Here is a 23,419-nt window from a genome sequence, read left to right on the forward strand (position 1 = left end):
GCAGACTGTAAAATTATTCATTGGTGTCTTATTTTCCTAAAGAAAATAAAAAGACCTAGAAAGTAGCATTCTTCTTTCCCTTTTGTCATTATTTTGTACCTTTATTTTTAGATTAAAAAATTGTGTCAGTAGAACTATCAAAATGAAATAGATGAACTGTTAGGCAGTGGGTTCCTATAAATGTGCCCCACAAGTACCTACACATGCATAAGAAATTTCCCTGGCCAGAAAAATCATGAAATTTAGGTTTTAAAAAAATAATCAGCAAATAACAACTACTGGATAGCGTTTGTGTTTGGGCTGTGAATAACCAAGGGAAATGGAGCCCTAACCTTGTAGGTGTTATTTTGATCTTCTATGGCTGGTCCAGAGATATGTACAGTCAGAACAAAAGCTGAGCAGTGTCATCAGGGATCCAGGTTTCTCCTCCCTGCTCTGTCATCTTCAGCACTGACATTTGTTCTTATCATCACAACATGGCTGCCACATATCTAGGCATTTCATCAGGCGGGAAGAAGGGAAAAGGGCTAGAGCCTAAAACTGGGGCTGGCTGAGTCTAACCTTTCTGAAAACTTCTCCTGGAAGACCCTCCCAGCATCTTTCTTTGCTTTTTTTTTTTTTTTGTTTATGTTTTATTATTTATTTTTGAGAGAGAGCATCCATGTGAGTGGGGGAGGGGCAGAGAGAGAAGGAGACAGAATCTGAGGAAGGCTCCAGGCTCTGAGCTGTTAGCACAGAGCCTGATTTGGGCTCAAATGCATGAACAGTGAGATAATGACCTGAGCCAAAGTTGGACACTTAACTGACTGAACCACCCAGGTATACCAGCCCCCCTACCCCCCTGCATCTTTCACCCACATTTCCTTGGTTAGAAATAGCTAATAGAATCCCTAGCGCCAAGGGATTCTGAGAAGGATCTATTCTAACTTTCCAGATCTCAACTTCAGAGCAGGACAAGGGAAAAGTAGATGATCAATGGCTAATAGGTTGCTCACTTGAGCAAGTACCATAGGTAGGTTTTAAGTGCTTCATTTCTACTGTTTCTTTCTTTAGCTCTCATGTAACTTTCACATAAGAAAGGGTGTGGTTATGATCCTTACTTTACAGAAGAGGAACTCAGGTTCAGAGAGGTTAAGTAGTAAGTTGTAGCATCCTGCACTGGACAGAACCTGAGTATGCGATCAGGCAGTCTTTATTCCACAGCCTGCCCGCTGTACTATACCAGAGTCATCTCAGAAAGACCTCAGAGTAAGCTTCACATTTAACTTCATGGAACGTATGTAGGTTTTACTTATTAACCTGAAAGACCTCTTACATTTCTTTCTTTATTCTTTGGCTGGCATTTATGATAGATATGATAGATATTTCTCCCAGTCCAGTGACAGTTTGTGTTTCTTTACAGCCATGTCAACATTTCCTCTTTGCTATGTATTTCCTCTTCATGCTGAGGATATATCCAAATAAATGCACGGCCTGAAAACTGAGCTAACTATTAATAGAAGAAACAGGTGTTTTCCATAGCTGGGAAATACTTAGGAATGTACCATCTACCGGTGTGATCATTTAAAGCTTTGTGTTTGGAACATTTTCACTGGTAACATGCACCTGCACCCACATGAGATATGAATTATGATATTTATGACAAATAGTATACTTTGGTAAAGAAAATGAAAAAAAATAAATATTTCACAACACTGCTATTAGATATTTCAAATTTCATTTAATGGTAACTTGCTTTGTAAAATGACTATCTCCCTTCCAAATCTAGAATTTAATATAATGATCCAATTATGAAAATCTTGGTATTAATAAATGTATTTTAGTTCCTTTATAGAAAAGTTTAATTATGTTCTCAAACTGGCAAATTTATGAGTGTGCTTGGATTTATTCTCAATTTTTCCTGATGCATCATTTAGATTAAATAAATCTGTATTAAACAGATTCAGTTAACTTTTTACATTTTTTGTTGTTGTTGTTGTTAACTAGTTGAGAAGTCTGAGAGCTTTGTGAGTTCACAGGGTGAGGGCATTGTTCTTGGCTAGGAAGTAGGAGTTGATCTTTTCCTGCAGTTCACTGGGATTTCAAGGTCTTTTTTCTGCTGATACTGGGTCCCATGGAGAAAACACAGATAACAAGTTGTTAGTGAGAGTAAACCATCCTAAAAATACAGCAGAATTGGCCAAATCTATTGTGCACATCACTCCTGGTTCAGAATTGGGGCACTGTGAGTCGGCATTATAGTAACTGGTGTTCAGCCATCCAACACAGCTTTTGTTAATATATGCGTGAGTTATCTGTTTCAGTGTAGGTTTTTTTGATATGAAGCACACCCCAAAGGCAGTTATTTTCAGTTGACTACTCCAAAATAACACTGTTATCAGAGGGTGCATTCTACAGAGGACTTAAATGATGTGGTTGCCACCCCCTCCCACCCTAAAAATCAGGAGAAAGAGAAAAATGTTGGCTGTGTTTATTCTTTTTTGGTGGGGCTATACATGAAAATGACTAGCTCATCTGTTTGTGTTTGTTGCTTTGGCTGGTCTGTCCTTTGGGCATGCCTACAGTGCTTCAACAATCCGTATATTGGGTAATTAATGTACTTGATTAGAAAACAGTCTTGAAATACACTTTTGGGTTATGTAGTAGCTTCCTTTCCAAAATTTAAATTGTGGTGCTTTCACTTCATGGCTTTAAATTATCTGAATTACTGAGTGTTGTATTATGTACCCTCCCTTCTTCTCTTCCTTAATTTTCAAAAGCAGAGTCCATTTCATTTTGGTTCATGAAAATGTACATGACCTGCTTCCTGTTGTCTGTATCCAGGTTGTTTTCTAGCCAATAAACTGCTTCTTGCAGTCGTGGTTGAGCTTATTTGTTTTACTGGTATTTAGTCTTGAAGAATCAAAATCTCCAATAATGACATTTCAAGTTTCTGAGGATTAATTTTTTCCAGTATTTTTGATCAAATAAAGTTAATTCATTGTGATGGAATATGTGGCTTTTGGTGGACAAAAATAACGAAGAGACTTAAAAGGATCTGTAAGTGTTTTTGTAGAATTTCCACTTGGGAATGTGGTCCTATTGTTTTAGGTTACTGAAAACCATTCTGGTCACTGTGATCATGGAATGTGTGCCCTAAGAAAACACCATGTACAACGAATGATGGGCAAATTGTGCTCTCAAGTCAGTCCTGTTGTTTTAAAGTAATCTTATAAAAGGCATGTGCTTGGTTACATTTGTTGTGTGGCTTCGTATAAACCTTACCTAGGATTGATTGGCTGTTGAGTTTGGGGGGCAGAAGTTCATTTGAGCCGGTCTGAATTGTGCTGGGAAGTTGTTCCTGTAGTCATTTGCCTTGTGTTGGTTCCAGGGAAGCTGCCCGGGAGTGTCGCAGGAAGAAGAAAGAATATGTCAAATGTCTTGAAAATCGTGTGGCTGTGCTTGAAAACCAAAACAAGACTCTCATTGAGGAACTCAAGGCCCTCAAAGATCTTTATTGCCATAAAGCAGAGTAACTGTCTTTGACTTGGACCTTGTTTACTATGAACTCTAATCAAGGCAGGAGATGCAGCAATTCTACTAATTGCCATGTGGACTTGTGGAAGGGACACTTGTGACCCTTAAGAATCCAGTTTGGCTTAGTGTTTGACATTGAATTGGGAACGCTGTTCCAAGATTTGGAATGCAGCCATGATCACATTTAGCAAGCTTACTTCAGCCTGCTTGTCAATAGCATGCAAAAAAGTGTTTTGTTTCCCCCTTTGCTTCTACTTTTTTTCAGGGAAGCTGCTAAAGAATGTCGACGTCGAAAGAAAGAATATGTAAAATGTCTGGAGAGTCGAGTTGCAGTGCTGGAGGTTCAGAACAAGAAGCTCATAGAGGAACTTGAAACTTTGAAAGACATTTGCTCTCCCAAAACAGATTAGTAGAAATATTTAACTATGAACTGATTACAACATGTACAGTTGCTTTTGAAGGCAATACAATATATAGCCAGCAAGAATTACGGCTTTTTTCCTTTGTATCATTCATCATATTCTCTAACCTCTGACATTCCTAAAATGCCTCACTGTACGTAGTTAACTATTAGCTATAACTTCAATTTTTTAAAAAGAGACAGCTGTAAAAAATGTATGTAACAAATTCTTAAAATGCAGTATTTGTAAGACTTGTTCCAATGCCACATATTTGCAGTTCCTAACCTCTGTGTCATGAATAGTGTCCTATGCAATAAAATTTTTTTGCAGGTCTTTAAAAATCATTTTAGGAAAGGATGATCAAGATAATGCATCCAGCAGTACAGTAAAAGCAAACCACAAACAAACAAAAAAATACCTCAGGAAAGAATTGAAAGAAAAAGTTGAAAGAATCTAATGATATGCCTATATGAAAATAATAGCCTATAAATGAATTTATGGCATTTGCAGATTTTTATATTACTTGCTTTGTAAAGAAAATATTGTATTGCTGTCCTTGAATGCCATAGTTGAAGAGAGTTTTTAATAGAACCATGTTGGTTATACTTTGTAGTGTGTGGTGCTCATTTAACTATCTGAACCTTTACTACAGTTTTTACTCTATTGTGTAATATAAAAGATCTTGCAGAAAAGTTCTTAGTGTCGGTTTGAATGAATAGCCTAATGAAAGTTATGACAAATTTTTAATATTTGGAACGTGTTAAAAGTTGACGTTAAAAATGTATCTGCATAGCTTCACGTGTGTGGAAGCCTGTTTCTACACTGGGTCATGCTCTTTGCAGATGCCCTTTGCGCCATCTCATCAGTAGGATGGCCCCAGAGCTGTTACACAGAAGAGTGGCTGCTAGAGATTCAGGTTGTGTGATGGAGTAGGCCTTTCTGCAGATATTCTGGAAATCTCCTGTTGACGGCCCCTGGTTGTGAGTTTGAGCTAACAGCCATAGGAGTTTTAAAGTAAAAACCAAAACAACCCAAGATTTTATTTTCCCTTTCAAAACATCTTGAAATCTACACCAGATCAAAGATTTTTTTGTCAGCACATTCAGATGAAGTTCACTACCAGTGTTATTACTGGTATTTACATTTTGTTCTGTTTTTATAATAAAAACCTTCAAGGTATAAGCCCGAAGCCCTACTGGTAAGATGCTCTGTCATCTCTCATTCACTCCTGAGACATTTGTTGAATGCCTACCATGTGCTAGACTCTGCTCTATGTTCTCTCATAACTTCTGATTTGTTCAGGATGTCCCCCCCACCCCCAACCCCTACTTTCAATAGTGGAACCTGGTCAGTATGTCAGGGAGGTACAGAAACAGGAGGTCATTTGTATCGTGTCTAACTGCTGTACCCTCAGCCCCCACCAGCCATAATTCTTTCCCTTATCTGTAACTCCCAGAAGGTAGGGCCTGCCATTTGGGCCTTTCTTTAGAAAGACTTACCTACCTTCAGAATCTGAGCTCTGAATCTCTTTTATCTCAATTTTTGTCTTTTCTTCTACAGAGAAGTAAGATGAGGAAAGAAGACAAGGAAGAAAAGAGGAAAGGAAAATCCCAAGTTTCAGGTGAAGGAAAATGGGGCTTCATATTCAGTCAGTCGCTGTAAATCAAATGTGTGCTCAGTGTGGAGCTGAGAGGGAGACACAAGGATCAGCAGACAAGATGTAAAAAAGTTAGAGGCAGTGAATGCCATATGTTAGAATTACAGGCAGATGTAGGCAAGGATTAAATAAGAAACTATCGTGGAGGAGGCAGATTTTGAACTGGGTCTGAAGTACGTGATAGTGTGGGGGAGGAGGGTATTCGGGACGGGGCATACAGCGCATGCGCTATACTCCAAGGAGCTTGAATTTAGAACGTTACTCCTCGCACAAGAGTTTAGTTTCCAAGAGAGGGAAAGCCTGTGCATGTGTTCCTGTGTGGTCTCTGCTCTATAAAATAGCTTGTTATTTCAGAGGAAGGAGATTGCATCTGATTACTTGGGGCCACAAAAAGCAGGTGTCTCCTCATTCCCCAGTGGTTTAAACTAGGAGGAGATATTATGCCCTCCCCAAACAAGAAGTGCAGAGGTAGGAAATCCCATGCTTGTTTAATTTAGTGACTTAACAATGGCCTCACGACCAGATCATTGCTCCCTGTTTTGGCTGGTTCCCCCATCTCGATATTGCTGCTACAGATGCAGGCACTGGAGAGGGGACAAGTGGCACACCCCATTCTTCTGTCCTGTTTTAAGAGCAAGGAAGACTTGCACACCAGACCTTCAGCAGCAGATTCCCTTGAGTTTTACCAGCTAGATTTTCACCAGAACCTCCCTCCATAACCAATCGCTGGCAAGAGGAGTGGATTACTAGTGAAGATTCTACCCTTGGGGCTGAGAGGGTTTCAGGCTTCTATGAAGCATATGGCCATCAGTGTTGGATCAAACTGGGGCTCTGGAAGAATGGTGTGTGGGCAGCTGACAATGTAAGGAAGACGCATGAGTGCTTCAACTGTCCAGGTAGTTAAGTGGAGGTTGTTAAGAGGGGACTTGGGCCAAGCTCTCAGAGGTGTGTGGGAACTTTTAATTCTTACTTCTCCAGTGTGTCCCTGAAACAAAAACTTGTGCTACTAAAAATACAGTTTGATAGCTCTCCATTCGGCCTTCAACAGATACTGACTACAACCTCTCACTAAACAGCAAGCAGCGAATTGGAAGCTGCATGGATATTGTACACCTTGTAGAACAGTGTTGTGTAGAATCCACAGCTGTCATTGCATTTGTGTCTCTTTTTTTTTCTCCTATAATTTTCAGAATCTGGACTTATGCATGTAGAAATTACCGATCGTGAATTGTGGGATTATGCCTCCTTTTCAGATTTAACTAGGTAGTTCTCAATGTTAAATCATTTGAAGCGAGAAAATAAAGGAAATGAATTTCTGCCGCACATTTAAATGTGTTTCAGCTCTAGGCTTGCTTGAAGTAGGACCTTTCGCATCAGCAACCACACTTCTAGGTTTTCTTTATTATATTCTTCTTAATGTCCAGTACGGTCTGTTTCCTACGTGCTGAAAGTACACTTTGAAAACAAATGAGGACTTGTGAAACCAACACAGTTTTTCTAGTCTACAACCAAAAAGAATGAAGCAATTTGGACACGTGTGAGCTAAGCAGAATTGCAAGCCAGCCGGCTAGCCATGATGCACTGATTTTCCTGTTTTATAGTATGTACCAAGGTTTCAGGAACTTAAATGTGGCTCATCTTTTCTAAGGTCGTCCCAAAGACACAGGCCTGATTCTGAACTACTTGAGCATGGTATATTTCAATATTCTATATAAATCCATTTTATCATAGCTACGTTTCATATTTATGCATTTTAGAATTCCAAATGTATTTTAGTGCAAAGCATTTTTAACATGTTTGTTCTTCAAAGATCCATTTTGCCATGGGGTGCTGTGTGATAGCTTACAATGAGATTTAAGATATTTCTTTTCAGGGCCATCTTCTTTACACACCCACACATAATTAATTCCATCAGGGATGGAAAATGATGAGTAAAAGGAGAAAGCTAACCTTGTTATATAACTTTGTTGTACTAGATTGTACTTGCTCAAATAAAGTGCGGCCCTTGTTATTTCCAAGCCAGTCTTAATTTTCAAAAGGATGCCGAGCTTTTTTTCAGATTTCTTTATCAGAAAAATATTTGGGAAAAGAGCATCGAAAAGCTGAGCCAGCATGGGTTATTTGGAGTACACACACACACACGCGCGCGCACACACACACACACACACACACACACACACACTTCATTCACTCTCTGTTCTTTCTTTTAATTCAGGTCTTTGCCTTCCCTGGGCAGTAGAATAGAACTGGACATAAAGCCCTGCTCTAAATCTACAGTAGGTATTCCTTTGATTCCTCTGTGCAGAAACCAGTAAAAACCTGAAATAATTCTGAACCAGAAAGATTTTCCTTCTCTTTGTCCCACCTCCCATGGTGTCTGTCCATCACCTCCCAGTTGTGGGGGTGCATGGGCAGGGTAGCAACCACGGGCACTCAGATACTCTGAAGGGCACGTGAGGCTGGACTTTCAGCTTCCCAACTCTCATGAGGGGAAGGCATATGCTCTTCTAAGTTACAAATTGACTTTTTACTTTTCAAAAATTAGCACGTTAAAGAACATTTTTTAATGTAGGTAACACATATTTGAGGTTCAAATTTCAAGAGCTACAATGGCATATGGTGAAAAGTCAGTCTCCTGTCCCTGATTTGATGCCACCTCCTGGGAGAGCAACCACTATTACCAGTTTCTTTTTTGTGAAAGAGATACCTTTAATTCATCGATCATGCCACCTGCTTCCTTCAATTATTATCCCATCGTCAGAGCTGTGTGATCTGGAGTTTCTGGAAAGAGATATAGAGAGTCAGCACGTTCATTCATTCCTTCAAGTCAACAAGTGAGGTTGCATTAGTAAGAGTAAGTCCAGAAGGAGAGAGGACCAGGGGCTGTGACAACCATGTGACTTCATGGACTTTTTTTTTTTTTTTTTTTGGACTTTCTTCAGTCATGTGCTGAGTTCTATGGATGCTATAACCATGCGGCTGTCATCAAAAATAATTGCTGCCATTTACAGTGCTTACTCTGTGCCAGGCACCAAACAATGTGCCATATAGGGCTTATCACAGTTAATTCTCATAACCCAACAAGTGTTGGTGCTTTTATTGTCATCCCCAGTTGGCAGATGAAGAAACAGGCTTGAAGACAAGGGCAAGTAACTTGCCCAAGGTTCCATAGCTGTCAGAGCTCAAGATCAAGAGCAGAACCAGGCAAGGGGAGGGGCGCCTGCATAGCGCAGTCAGTTGTCAGACTTTGGCTCAGGCCGTGATCTTGCAGTTCATGGGTTCAAGCCCTGTGCAAGCTCTGTGCTGACAACTCTGAGCCTGGAGCCTGCTTCAAATTCTTTGTCTCCCTCTCTCTCTCCATCTGCCCCCCTCGCACTCTGTCTCTGTTTCTCTCTCTCTCAAAAATAAATAAACATTAAAAAAAAAAAAGAAATAAAAAAATGAAAGAACCAGGCAAGGGACACAGTGCCTCTGCCTCAGGGCTCTGACCTAGCCTGGATCAAAGGTAGGAGAGGGACCTTAAGAAGTGCATGCTGGTCAAGCAGGTGATGGCTGCTGTGGTGATAGTTCTGTGGTTCCAAGTGGTTAGATCTAGACATCTCCAAACTTTTTATTTCCTAATGAGCGAAAGCATTTATTAGTTTCTCTGGTTTCTAAAATCCCTGATTTTGATCAGAAGAAAATGACTCTGTAGTTTACCTGGCTATTGGCACATCACATCAACAGTTGTACTCATTGAAGTCAAATCATCAAGGTGAAAGAAATCCCAAAAGTGTACAGTTGACCCTTAAACAATATGGTTTGAAGTTCATGGGACCACTTGTACATGATTATTTTATGGTACAAAACTGTAAATGTGTTTTATGATCTTCTTAACATTTTCTTCCTCTAGCTTAGTTTATTGTAAGAATACAGTACACAATATATAAAATGTGTTAATTGACTGTTATCATTAAGTCTTCTGGTCAATAGTAGGCTATTAAAGTTTTGCGGGGGGGTCAAAAGGGTTGGATTTTTACAGTAGGGAAGGGGATGTCAGCACCCCAACCCCTGCATTGTTCAAGGATCAACTATAGTTTACTCCTTTAATTTTATAGACAAGAAAGCCAAATTTCAGGTTAATTTACTTAACTACTGATAGCTCTTGGCCATGGAGAGACCAGAATACTCAGACCTTTTAACTAGTATAGTAATCTATATTACCATGATGCCTTGATTTTTTTTTTTTTTTTTTTTTTGCCCCTGTGGTCTGATGAGAGGGAAGCTCATGAAGGAATACCTTGTCACTCACTGTAGGAAAGTCCCGCTGGTCTCTGGGAAACAGTGGGAGGATGCAGGGACCCTGTCAGGTCTGTCGTGGCCTACTACTTTATGAGGACATTTGACATACGGTGTAAGGGTCTCTAGAACAAATAGCTCTCAACAAGCCTTAACACCAAACAAGTGTTTGATGAGCTCTGGAAAGCACGGACTTATGGCAGACCAGTGTCAGGGTTTGACTTAGGAATAAACTTTAAAATTCTTACGTTTTAGGGGTGCCTGGGTGGCTCAGTCAGTTGGGTATCTGATTTCAGCTCAGGTCATGATCTCGCAGTTTATGGGTTTGAGCCATGCATAGGCTCTGTGCTGACAGCGGAGCCTGAAGCCTGCTTCAGATTCTGTGTCTCTATCTCTCTGCCTGTCCCCTACTCATGCTCTGTCTCTCTCTCAAAGATTAACATTAGAAAAATGTAAAATTCCTACCTTTTAAACACAGTAACTATTGATACACTTTTGAGGAAGTAAGTAGCCTAATAGGGAAGCTATTAAAAATCAGCTTTTTAGATAAAGGATAACATGACTGTACCTATATGTTTATTGTTTGGCATTCCATATATCTAGAATTTTTATTTAGTAGGTATGAGCATTTCTATTTTTACCCAGTTGCACTCCTGTTTCTGAAGCACATTAAATTTTGGAGAACACACTCTGGGGTCAGGCCTCACCCAGTTTTCCCCTAAGTCATGGATGGTTGCACCCATCCAATATTTACTGAGCATACAAGACTATTTAGTGTTATAGCCACAGCCCAACATGATGCATGTGCTATTTCTGTAACTCCTTATTCTGTTTTAACCATTCTTAGTCTATGAAGGCTTAAAAACTGATGGGTAAATAAGTGATTTTCAAATGAATCATTTTGCAGCAAAATTGCTGATTTTGTTTGAATTGCTTATAATTAGTTATTTTAGGTGGTTAGAACATAATGGAAAATGAGACCAATGTTAAAGAGTCTTGCCCCCCATACTATGTGTGGGTGTCACTCAGTTGTGGCCATGGATAGCATTTTAATTCTTATCTTAACCTGTTATCAGACTGTGGGGTTCCAAAGGATCGGGGGGCATGATCATATCACTAGAAATTATTGACAATACTGGGAAAGTACATCTTTCATTCACTGTGGGAGAGCAGTGATATTTTCAAGCTTAAAAAATGTAGTATATCTTGTTGCTTAGTAGATGTCAAGATCAGCATTTGTTTTGTTAGCTTGAAAGTTCAAAAAAATGTGATTGCAGATTAAGGCACTGATGATATTTGGCAATTGCTTAGAAGTTAGATTAGTGACAGAGTAGTGCTATGCCTTTGAACAACTGAAATTCAGGGACTTTTGATGCAATATATGAAATTAGGAATAATAGCAGAATGTTAGAAATTCCAGATTTTGTAACATTAATCCATTTCAATATGAATTTTTTAAAAAATAAATACACAGATTTTTTTTTCACATACAAAAATGTTTTAAAATACACAGGCATGTATGCTACTTTGATCAGCCAGAATTCTTACTATCCTTTTCCTCACTTAGCTCATAATGTTAAAAATAAAAACACATTTGCTGCCACTAAGATTGCAGCTTTTAGACAATGCAAAAAATATACATATTTTTTCAGGCATAGTATAGGTCTGTATTATTTGCATGGTTTCATTTATCCTTTTATTGAGATGTCTGAATTGATACTACCCAGCTGGATTTTGTTGGGAATTTAGACCCTGAAGGGCAGAACACAAATCTCTTTTATCAAGGGTACATAACATGCCTGACCCATTAATCTTTCAAGTCAAGAGACATGACTTACGTCATTAAATGCCTGGTTGCTCTTGCTCCAGAAATACTTATAGGATCATGCAGTTTGGGGGAGGGCAGGGGAAGTTGGCAGACCAGTGCTTAGTAACTGGAGCTCCCAGCATAATGGTAGAGAGTGAAAAAGACTGGGTTGCCGTGGATTGCAGAACAGCTAGGGTCCCCTTCCACTGCTGGCATAGACTTCATTCACCAAAGCACATTAGGATTCCATGTGTAATTTTTCAGTCATAAGGCATTTTCACCTTAACTAATTACTTGAATATTTCTTGCAGAGCATTTAGCATCCCAAGCATCGTCTCATGACTTACTTCACAGTTCTTGAATCAGACAGTGGTTATATGTGTTTTTCAAATCTGCCCTGGATAGAAAGAACTACAGAAACAACAACAAAAAAAATCCCCAATGTTACAGATCATATAAATTGCAGAATGAATAACGGATGTGATTTTGTTTAAAAAACGCTTATTTTTGAGAGAGAGGAAAGAGAGAGAGACAGAGAGAGACAGGGCATGAGCAGGGGAGGGGCAGAGAGAGAGGGAGACAAAGAATCCGAAACAGGCTCCAGGCTCCAAGCTGTCAGCACAGATCCTGATGCAGGGTTCTAACCCACAAACTGTGAGATCATGACCTGAGTCAAAGTTGGATACCCAACTGACTGAGCCAGCCAGGTGCCCTGGACATGTGTTTGAATCTAGGGTCTATGGCTGAGAGCCCACCAGACCTGGTTCTAGTCCTAACTGTTCAATTAACCACCTTTGTCACTTTGGGCAGATCAGTTAACATGTCACTTAACCTCTGTCTTCTCTACTTTGACCTTGACATTTGGTGATACTGTGAAGGAAACAGTTGACCCTCAAACTTCTGAGAAAAGTTAATGTAAGTATCATCTCATCAGATCCTTTTTTTTCTTATCTCTGTGAGCAGTTTCTGGATTCCTGGTATTCAAATCATTAATCCAAGAATTGTCATTCACGTTGCTTTTAGTATTAACCAGAATTCAAAAGCAAAAAGCCCTTAGATTGAAACTGACCTCATGATGAAGGCAGGGCATCTATTTTGATTTGGGAAACCTAAGTTAATATTTTGACACTTGAAAACTTTATTTGGACAAACCTTAGAAATAAGGTAAACTTTACTTGTAAATCTGCTTAAAATGTGAGAGAAAAATTTCCAGCTCACAAGTTTCCTCCACCCTTAATCATAACAGGGCTGCACTGAGCAAAAGGAAGTCTTACCCCAGAAATAGTTGTGGTTTTCAATGTGTATTAGGTTTACCTTCCTATAATCCAATGTATTTTATGTTTTCAGAAGATCTATGGAAGTAATGAGAGAGACCGTACTCCTTTTAAAAGATTTCTTCATATTACCTAGTTACTTGAAAAGTTCACTGGTTAATGTTTGTCTAACTTAAAGGGAATTAGACCATTTTAAAAATTCCCCTTTAAAATGTACAATGTAAGATAAAATAGTTGTAAAAAATCAAAGTTTATATGTTTACTACAATGTATAAGTAGTCCAAAACTAGTTTTAATGATTTTGTTATTTTCAGTAAGAACGAATAGCTTATTCAAAACTATTGTGGCTTGGTTAGTTTTATTTATTGTATATACCATGAATAAAATGATTTGATAGCTTCAATCATTGTAGATCTGTATAAGACAACATTTGAAAATGTTTCCTGGGGCGCATGGGTAACTCAGTTGGTTAAGTGTCTGACTTTGCTCAGGTCATAATCTTGTAGTTTGTGAGTTTGACCCCTACGTCAGGCTCTGTGCTGACAGCTCAGAGCCTGGAACCTGCTTCAGATTCTGTGTCTCCCTCTCTCTCTGCCCTCCCTTGCTTGCACTCTCTCTCTCAAAAATAAATAAGCATTAAAAAAACTTAAGAAAATGTTTCCTTATTCCTGATGCCTCTTTGATAACTTCAAGCACCTGAGAGCCAGAACAAAGGCATTTCTGTAGTGAAAGACAGCTATATCTAGCAGTTGCTGGCTTCTTCTTAGAAAATTAGGTTTATGGAAAAATCCTTCATGGCTGACTTTGCTGACATTCTGTGGTCATAGGAAGCATTGCAACTAATTTGTTGCATGTAACTTTCTTGAGGTATAATTTACATGCCATAAAACTCACCTGTTTTAAGTATACAATTCAGTGATTTTGTGCAAATTTGCTAAATTGTGTAATCATCACCACTATCCAGATTTGGAACACTTTCACACTTCAATAAGAGTGTTTCACATTCCAAAGTCAACTCATTTGGTTTTATTTTGTTTGCTGTGATACAGAAATGGTTAAGTAGTTTTTGTAATTTGAAGTGCCTGGAAATTTCAAAATAACTAGAAAAGAATTCTATTCCTGAAGTTTTTGTTTTTTTGTATTTCTTCAGATAGCATCTAGGCTTTGAGCCACACTTAGAAAAAAAATCAGAATTATTACATCTTTGGTTGAGTACATTTCACACAATCAGGTGAAGACTACACTCAGAAATTAAAAGATCCATTGTTATTAAGCCTATTAAGGGATTAAACATGTATTTTTAAAGTATTATGATTTTACTGATATCATATTTGCCACTCAAGGATTTGTTTATAATTGAAGGCTTATCCAAATCAAAGGACCTTACACCCTGTACGAGCTGTTAGGGATCAGAGGCATAAACACTGCCTCTGTTTTTGCAAAGCTTATTTGTCATTTCTGTTGATCTGGTCCTGAGATCAACAGATCAGGTTTATCAGGTTTATCAATAGAACATTAAACTAAAAATCCATCAACCTTTGCTCCCTCACCTCCTCACCCCTCGATGGACTCTGAAGTACCTCAACACATTGTAAAGTTAAAAAAAAGGGAGAAGAAATGGAATAGATATTGGGACTTAAGGCAAAATTTTCACTGATGAAATTATATATTTTTATAGAGGTGTCTTGACCCTATTTGAATAATTGTGAATTCTGGCGCTTAATTCTTATTTTTGATCTTGATACTTTAGAATAACAGGAAAGAATATAATGTAGTATATGGTTGTCTTGGGTTTCATGATCAAGACTGGAATTATTGATTGTACACATCAAGCTCTTCATCCTATTCTGTACATTCCATTCTCCACTAGAAATTTTGTGTGCGTTAATAGTAGGAATACCATGTAAATTTGAGACTCAGAACTGGCACTGACTCCTCTATGCCTAGAGAGGTTCACCAACAAAGACACTGTGTGTCTTTGGGCTTTGTGTCTTATCGGTGGATACAGAGAGAATCACCACGTTCCAGTTACAATACTGACAGGTCATTGTGTGCGTTTCAAGACTTATCTATAGGTGGCCTGATTAACGATATGTGGATAGTTTATGTACTTCTGATGTCCTGAAAAGGGTGTAGAATGGGCAGCACAGGTCTTTGTGCACCTGGAAACCCCTCTAGGTTACCAGGATGGTTTCCTGGGCAGTGAGAGGAATCCATTTCCAGTTGCTCTGCCCTAGATCCTCCAAAAGGAAAACGTGTGTGTGTGTAACTCTGTGGTAGTAGTATCTATGTATACATTCAGGGCAAATAGAGACAGCATGAACAGTTGCAGAAACAAGGGAATGCAGCTGATGTCTTGCTCACGTTTTGGAGTTCTTCCTGTTATCTCTGACAGTGGATACAGCTGGAAATAAACTAGAATCTAGTCAGAAGTTTCTCATCATGGTGGCTATCAAACCAACCTGCCTTGGTGCTAGAGATTGGGAAAGAATTACAGACCAATTTAGGTTTTTAATATGGAAGCCAAAATCTTGAATAAACTATTTGCAAATATAGTTTAACAGTACTTTTAAAGAATAATAGAGACCAGCTAAGTGGAGTTCATCTCAGGAATGTAAAAATGATTCAGTATTAATAAATCTATGAATATAGTTCACATGTTTATTAAAAAGGAAAAAATATCTCTATAGATGCCAAAAATTTTTACTACTTTCAGCACCTGTTTCTGATTTAAAAAATCTATAGTAGAAAGGTTTGTATGATTTTAAATACATGTGTGTCAAAGCACCAGTTAACATCATATTTGATGCTGAGGACAACAGATCAATAAAGGAAAACAAACAAGAGATGAAACTGACCACTCTGATTTTTCCTTTGACCCCTCTTTCCTCATAAAATCTTATCTTATTTTCATTTTGTCTTCTATTTTCCCCAATCTCCATCTATTGCTATAATCACCACTGGTTGATTTCCACTGCTCTGCCTTCTTCTCTAGCAAAGAGCAACCAAGATGGTGAGTGGAAAGCAGCATCTTCTGTTCTTGAGGAAAACTTAGCCCTGGGCTCCTGTGTATCTTTTTGACTTGTCTCTCTTTTGTTGGGAGTATTAAGGTGATTTTTATGGGATTTCCCCCCCACTCACCTACCTTCCTCTTATACTGCTCCTGGGGGTGGGAACTGGGATGAATTAGAAGCATCTAGAACCCTGCCTCAGTCAAGAAGATAGTGGGAATCTGTTTTTCTCTCTTGTTGATGAGTTTTTAAAGATTATGATATAAGTGTGACACCCCCCCACACACACACACACTTTTTTTATTGCTACAGCATCATTTTGCTTTTAATCTCCCCATTTTTGTAATCATTAATTTGGGGGAGATATTATCTTTTCTGAACTCTCTCTCCATTTTACACTGAAGGTCCAGAGTGGACATATAATTTAAAAAGAGAAATTGGCAACTTTCATGGGAAAGTGAAGGATCTGTGGCAATCATGTTTGGATTAAGACCATATTTTATTTTATCTATAAAATGGGAACCCCTGGAGCCTGCAGTATTAGGTTGGGTATGATCCTGGCTATTAGCAAGTGGGGAAACTCATCTGAGGTGAGAAGATACCAGAAACCAGGTATGTTACTGTGGAATGCAGGCCAGGAACTAGATAGGGACTTTTTTTGTCCATCTTTGGAACTTGCCACAAAATGTTGCAGCAATGGGAGCCTCAGAGGCAGAGAGCAAGAGAGATTTAAGAATTTATGGACTCACACCTTCAGTAGTGGATTGGGTGGATTTAGTGCTGTCAACCCACTGGTTCCTGTGGCAGAATGCTTGGAAACATTCAGAGGGAGACTCAGCAGTAAAGTGTGTTGTCAGGAATCATATGTCAGATTTCTAAACACACAGACAGGAGAAAAGACCTCTGCATATGTACTAAACCAGAAAGACTTGTGCCACAAGCACAGAGCAGATGTGGAGCTACTGGAAGCAGTCTGTGAAATTGGGCTCTATTGGACCAAGTTACCAGGAAAGCAGAGCACTACTGAGGAAACAGAGGCCCTGATTCTATCTGGTAAGGAAGCTAAGTTCAAGAGGAAGAGAGGGAAGAGACCACATCGAGAGTCTTCTGGGACCAATAGAGTGGTCAGATGTGAACAGTGGAGTGGAAGCAAGCATAACTCAGGATGCTAAATTCTTGACCACAAAGTTCTGGGAGACAGAGATAGACACGTCTCACTGCTGAGCCAAAGTGCCCTTGGAGCAAGCCCAAGGCCATGATCAAGACTATGTATGCCCTACTTTCTCTCCAGTGTGGGGCCTTAAGTCATGGTTAGTGTTGTGATGACCAACAGGTATTGCTAGGGCACAGTTGTTGACTACCATGGCAACAACTTCATGGCTTTGGGGGACTCACTGAGTTTGAAATGTGTATTATTGCACTGGCTGCAAAGAGGATGGACTTTTTTTTTAAGTTTATTAGAGAGAGAGCATGAGCAAGAAAGGAGCAGAAGAGAGAAAGAATCTCAAGCAGGCTCGGCATCATCAGTGTGGAGTCTGATGTGGGGGCTCGACCCCCTGAATTGTGAGATGATGACCTGAGCCTAAATCAAGAGTGGGATGTGTAACCAACTGAGCCACCCAGGTGCCCGAGGATGGGATTTTTATAGGATACTATCCTTGTGGTAAAATCCCTACTTTAGTCATGCAGACGTCAAGGAGGGCAAAGGTGGCTGAGCCAAAAAAGACCTCTCTGACACCCTAGTCCTCTTTCTCTCTCTCTCTCTTTGCCCTCCTCTCTTGCAAAAGCAAAGACTAGCTGAAGAGTGGGTCAATTAGTGATGTTTGTGTGTGGCAGAGTGCTGGGGATGGAGCATCGCCCTCCACCATTGAGATAATAAATTTGTGTTGTTTTCAGCCACCCAGTTTGTGGTAATTTATTCCAGCAGCCACAGGAAACTCCTACAGATTCCTACTCAATCCTACAAGAGGAAGTGTTCTTAACTATGGAGCCTCAGCCCAGACCTACTGAATCCAAAACTCTAGGGAAACTGTGGGTTTAATTTTCTTTTTTTTTTTTTGAGAGAGAGAGTGAGTGAGTGCGAGCAAGGGAGGTGCACACTATTAGCACGGAGCCTACGTGGGGCTCAATCCCATTAACCATGAAATCATGACCTGAGCCAAAATCAAGAGTCTGAAGCTTAGGGGTGCCTGGATGGTTCAGTCGGTTAAGCGTCCAACTTCAGTTCAGGTCATGATCTCACGGTTCATGGGTCTGAGCCCTGTGTCAGGCTCAGACTTTGTGCTGACATCTTGGAGCCTGGAGCCTGCGTTGGATTCTGTGTCTCCCTCTCTCTCCACCCCTCCTCCCTCATACTCTGTCTCTGTCTCTGAAAAAAATGAATAAATGTTAAACAAATTTTTTTAATTAAAAAAAAGGAGTCTGAAGCTTACCCAACTGAGCCACCCAGGTGCCCCAAAACTTCAGTTTTAAAAGCTCTCCAGGGCTCAGTGTGGAGCCTGCTTTGGATTCTCTCTCTCCCTCTCTCTGCCCCTCCCCTGCTCACACTCACTCACTCTCAAAATAAATAAGCATTTAAAAAATAAAAGCCCTCCAGAAAATTCTGACACCCAGCTAGAGGTGACAACTGCATCTGTAAAGACTCTTCTTTTCCTCACCTGCCATAACCAGGGTCTCAGGCTTCAGAGGATGTGTTTGGGGGAATGGATTTATGCTGAACCAGGAGCACAATCCCTTTGTGAAGCAGAGAACATAATTTCAAGATACTGTAGGGGAACGGAAATTATTTTTCCTGCATTCTCCTAGGTTTTCTGGCTGGGGTCCTATAAACTAGGCTGATAAAAGACAAATCAATGAGAGAAAAGCAAGCAAAAGTTCATTAGCATGTGTACCACCCTTACACCTGGAGTATTCAGAGATGAGTAACTCAAAGTGGTGCTTAGAACTCGGGCTTATGTGGAATCTCAGCAAGGGAACACTAATGTGTTACAGAAGCGATGAGACAAGGGAAAAGAACCTTGAGTCTCTGGCAAGCCAAACTGTGGGAAGGCACATTATGACAAACTAATGGTAAATAAAAGTTTAGTAGAAGTTGTTATGTAGATTCCTCTGGTGCTGTCTCCAGGGTGCTTAAGGTCTAAAGTTGTCTCTGGTGATTAATTTTGGTCCTTACTAATAGAGAAGGAAGGGGGACACCTTTGTAAATGTATGTCTTGCTTTCAGGCAAATAGGGGGAGGGCAGAGAGCTTTTCTTGTATCTGCTGCTTAGTTGCCTTCAGCTCAAAATAATCCTTATGCAAACGTGGTATATATTGGGGTGCATATTCTGACACCCTACAATACCTAATACCTTAACCATTTCCCATAATCCAGTATGATTCATACATTTCTTTTGAAAGTTAAGAAGACACAGTAAAAATAATTAAAAATCTAAATCTTGACATTTCAAATTCACCTTTTTTTGTCTCAGATGCTATAAATTTTGTTTTGGGCTTAAGACTTAATCTATTTTGGGGCATCTGGGTCGCTCAGTTAGTTAAGCATCCTACTTTGGCTTAGGTCCCGATCCCCAGTTCGTGAGTTCTAGCCCCACATTGGTCTCTGTGCTGACAGCTCAGAGCCTGGAGTCTGCTTCAGATTCTGTGTCTCTGTGCCTCTTTCTGCCCCTCCCTGCTCACACTCTGTCTGTCTCTCTCTCTCAAAAATAAATATTTGAAAAAAAAAGATTTAATCTTTTTAGGAGGAAAAAAATGCCACTGCTTGAAAGGAAAAAATATAACATGTTAATAGGTATTAGAAAAAAACAAAACTCCCAAGTAGATGTCTCCATTTTCCCTTCACCTTCCCCTGGATGCAGCACAAGTGAGAATACTCAGTGAGGTGCCACCAGGATTTCAATGGCTATCACAGTTATTTGTCCCTCCACAAGGGATGAGCACAGATGTAATTCTAAAGAAAAATTCAAGTATATGCTCCTGATGAATTGTCACCAAAGGTAAGTGTATTTCTTTCTCTAGTTATTGTGCATAGATTAGTGCCCAACTAGGAGGAAAATGCTTAATGGACTATCTGATTAAAGAACAATTTCATTAAAATAACCACTAGTTTTATGCCAATGCATAGATACAATGTAATGTTACCAATTTACTTTTTAAAAGAGCTCCTGAAGAATATAAGCCAATTACTTTAGTAAAAGCCCTATATTGCACCAGGGAAAGATGAAACATTGGGCTTGATTAATCACAACATCTGCTGTATGAATTAATCTACCATGAAGAATTAATGGGACTGTCCTTCAAGAGGAACACCAAGGAGAGAAATGATGAATAACTTGATTTACAAAAACAGGCAGTGGGCAGGATTTGACCTACAGGCTCACTTTGCCAATCCCTACTCTAGAGCTAAGGATGGTATTTACATTTTTAAATGATTGGGAAAATTCAAATGAACAATAAATCATACTATGTGAAAATTATTTGAAATTCAAATTTCAGTGCCCATAAATGAAGTTTATTGGAGCTTGGCGACCCATGCCTGTTCATTGGTGTGTTGCCCATGGCTACTTTTGCCCTACAATGGGAGCGTTGAGTGGTCCTGACAGAGACTGCATGGCCCACAAAGCCTGGAATGGCTACCATCTTGTTCTGGCCGATTATGTGAATTAAATCTCAGCTCCCTACTTAGTACTAGTGTCACCTTGGACAAGTGACTCTAAGCCTTAATTCCTTGCCTATAGATATGCAGGTCAACACTAGGGTCCAAATGGAACCCGGCAAACAAATAGTTCCTACGTTCACTGAATCCTCATTTAGTGAGAGGTAAAGATCTCCTGGGGACTTGCACATAGACCGTACTTATTGAATCATTTCCTTTAGTGAAGTTAAAACAAAGATATCTTAGGATCCTTGGAACTTGAAATCAAGTGTCCTGTGATCAGACCTCTGACCTGATTTCTTTTGGGAACTTACAGGGAAACTAAGAATGAAAAAGCAAGAACAAGCCATGGGAAAATGAGAAAAATATAGTTTGGAATTGGAAATTCTGATCCTCAGAATCCTCATTTGTTAAATGAGATGTAAAACACTATGCAAATATATACAGTTGCCCAATTAATGTATTTGGAGCATACTTACACTAAAAAATTACTTGGTTTTTTTTATCTGAAATATAAATTTTATTGGGAACACTGTATTTTTATTTGCTAAATCTGTCAACCCTATATATGAACCTTAGTAATTTGTCATAAAAAGGCTAAGTATGATCTTTGCTAAAAATATATTCTATCAGTTAATCATTTTCCCCAAAACCTTCCTATGAAAAAATTGTGCTATAGAAAGGGGCAAAGAATGTGTAATTTTAGAACCTACTAAAATTTGCAAACTGACGGCTAGAGGGAGCCAAACTGATAAAGAAACAAATGACACCCCATATCCTGGGCTGATTAGTCTTCCTGCAGATTCAAAACAAGCCCTATGTGTGAATCAGTCACTTTTCTAAAAGGTATACATTTTTTACTTTCTTGAAATAACATAATTAGGACATTCAATGTCTAAAAAAAGGTAACAAACAATAAATGGGTTTCAACAAAAGGATCCCTTGTGCTATACCTTTTCCATTTGCCTGCAGGTGAAGATGGGCTGGAGCAGGGAATAGAGCAGAGACTCGTGTGAAATACCCGAATACCGAATTCTAAGACTCATTGCACAATGCATTTAACTTAACATTATAAACAAGAATCTAATCTGAGGAATGATTTATTGAGCCTGAAAAAGCACAAGAAATCTCAAAATCTCTCCTTGCAGCCCAGGAGATGTCATCCTCCCCAGTAATTCTCTCATTGGAGGGGAAATCTTAGTATACATTTGTCTTGCTGTTGCTCCCCAGACCTGAAAGACAAGAGATTTTTCTATTTTCCTTTTCCTTTCCAAGGATTCCTTTACACTCTGTTTAAAGGAAAATTGTTCGGGGTGCTTGGGTGACTCAGTTAGTTGAATGTCTTACTCTTTATTTCAGCTCAGGTCATGATCTCGCAGTGGGGGAGACTGAGCCTTGCATTGGGCTCTGCGCTGACAGTGTGGAACCTGCTTGGGATTCTCTCTCTCTCTCTCTCTCTCTCTGCCCCTATTCCACTCATGTTCTCTCACAAAAACAAACATTAAAAAAAAAAAAGCAAAATTGTTCTACGTTTAAATTTTTCAAATGACCATCCATTGTTAAAGAACAATATGCTTGGAATAATCTATAAGCCAGCCAGATTTGCCTCTTGAAACACAAAGAGAGAGTATTTGGAATTTAGGGCGTCTTTCTCTTTTAAAACCTGTTTTACAAGCCTGTGATCTTCAAAATTCTCAAAGACTAGACTGCAAAAAATACGTAATATTTTCTCTTTGCCTTCCTGCCATAAGAATGATAATCCTACCTGAGGCAAATGGATGCTGCCAACAGAATAGAAGGAGGTCATATACCTGGAGGCACAGGGAGAAAAGAACATTATGTATTTTAAAGATAATATTCATTACAATGATTATTCAGCACCAAAGTCAACCCAGCTTTATCAAGTATTTTCTTACACCTGATGTTTATCCAGTAGTTATTCAGATACAAGCAAACAGAAATCATTCCTAAGTTCTTGCACATATATTCTCAAGTAGGATGTAGAAATGTTCCTATTATTTGGAGGTCATCCAACTATCCACAAACATTAGAACAAACAAATGGAAAATATTTCTCAATGCCTGAACTACAGTAGAAGATTAACTAGGAATCTAAGTGGAAAAATAATTTCTCTAAAAGAATTTTTTCAAATGATCATTCATTGTTAAAAATTATGCCACTGTAATAATGAAAAGAACTGTTGATCTGGGGCAGGTGCATGGCAATCATGCCATCTACTGCATGACTAGTTAATGTTGGGCAACCTGGTGTGAGAGCTGGGAACCAGGTAGAGGGTGATGGGCAAGACAGAGATCTTGCTTGTAACCAAGGAGCTGGAACAATTATGTATGGATAGTTATTAACCATTTTAAAAGATTGAATAGCAATTTGCAAGTATATAGCAAACATCTGTGGAAATAAACAAAGACCACCAAAATGAGAAAAGCCAAAGCTATTTATTGTGAGCTTGCTATAGTAAGGGAGACAGCTACCGTCCCTTGTGTTTTGGTGGGGACTCAAAGGCAGGCAGAGGAGTGGGAAAGCTTTATAAAATGCACAAAGTGGGGGCTTCAGGAGTGCTTGATTGGAAGTTGTCGGCATGGGGAAGCTGTAGATGGTCTAACTAGAAACAAGACATCCTAGGTGATTGGTCAGGGTGCATATTTGGCTTTCTCTGGTTGGTCCTACATTGGAAGCAGGGACAAAAATTAGGGAAGCTGTCAGTTATTAATCAAGTCCTGGCCATTTTAGGCTGATTGTTACAGTAGTTATTGTTTAGCTTCTTGCAGTGTCACTGGAGATTGCAATTTTGTTCCCCTTAA

General features: G+C 39.3%; 1 protein-coding gene across 32 annotated transcripts in view; it reads left to right on the top strand.

Moving 5' to 3' along the window:
• CREM (cAMP responsive element modulator) overlaps nucleotides 1–4,520 on the top strand; it is a 71,585-nt gene extending 67,065 nt beyond the window's left edge. For 22 of the 32 annotated variants that reach the window (XM_053225520.1, XM_027073823.2, XM_027073825.2 and 19 more), the window contains one exon: nucleotides 3,782–4,520. In XM_053225520.1, coding sequence (XP_053081495.1) covers nucleotides 3,782–3,926 — 145 coding nt within the window. In that variant the 3' untranslated portion in view covers nucleotides 3,927–4,520. Of the gene's footprint in view, nucleotides 1–3,370; nucleotides 3,736–3,781 lie in introns of those variants that run through there. The other 10 variants (XM_027073822.2, XM_027073824.2, XM_027073819.2 and 7 more) reach the window with 1 other exon arrangement.
• Nucleotides 4,521–23,419: the final 18,899 nt, after the last annotated feature.

This window comes from Acinonyx jubatus, chromosome B4, assembly GCF_027475565.1.
Source record: "Acinonyx jubatus isolate Ajub_Pintada_27869175 chromosome B4, VMU_Ajub_asm_v1.0, whole genome shotgun sequence".
Lineage (NCBI taxonomy): Eukaryota > Metazoa > Chordata > Mammalia > Carnivora > Felidae > Acinonyx > Acinonyx jubatus.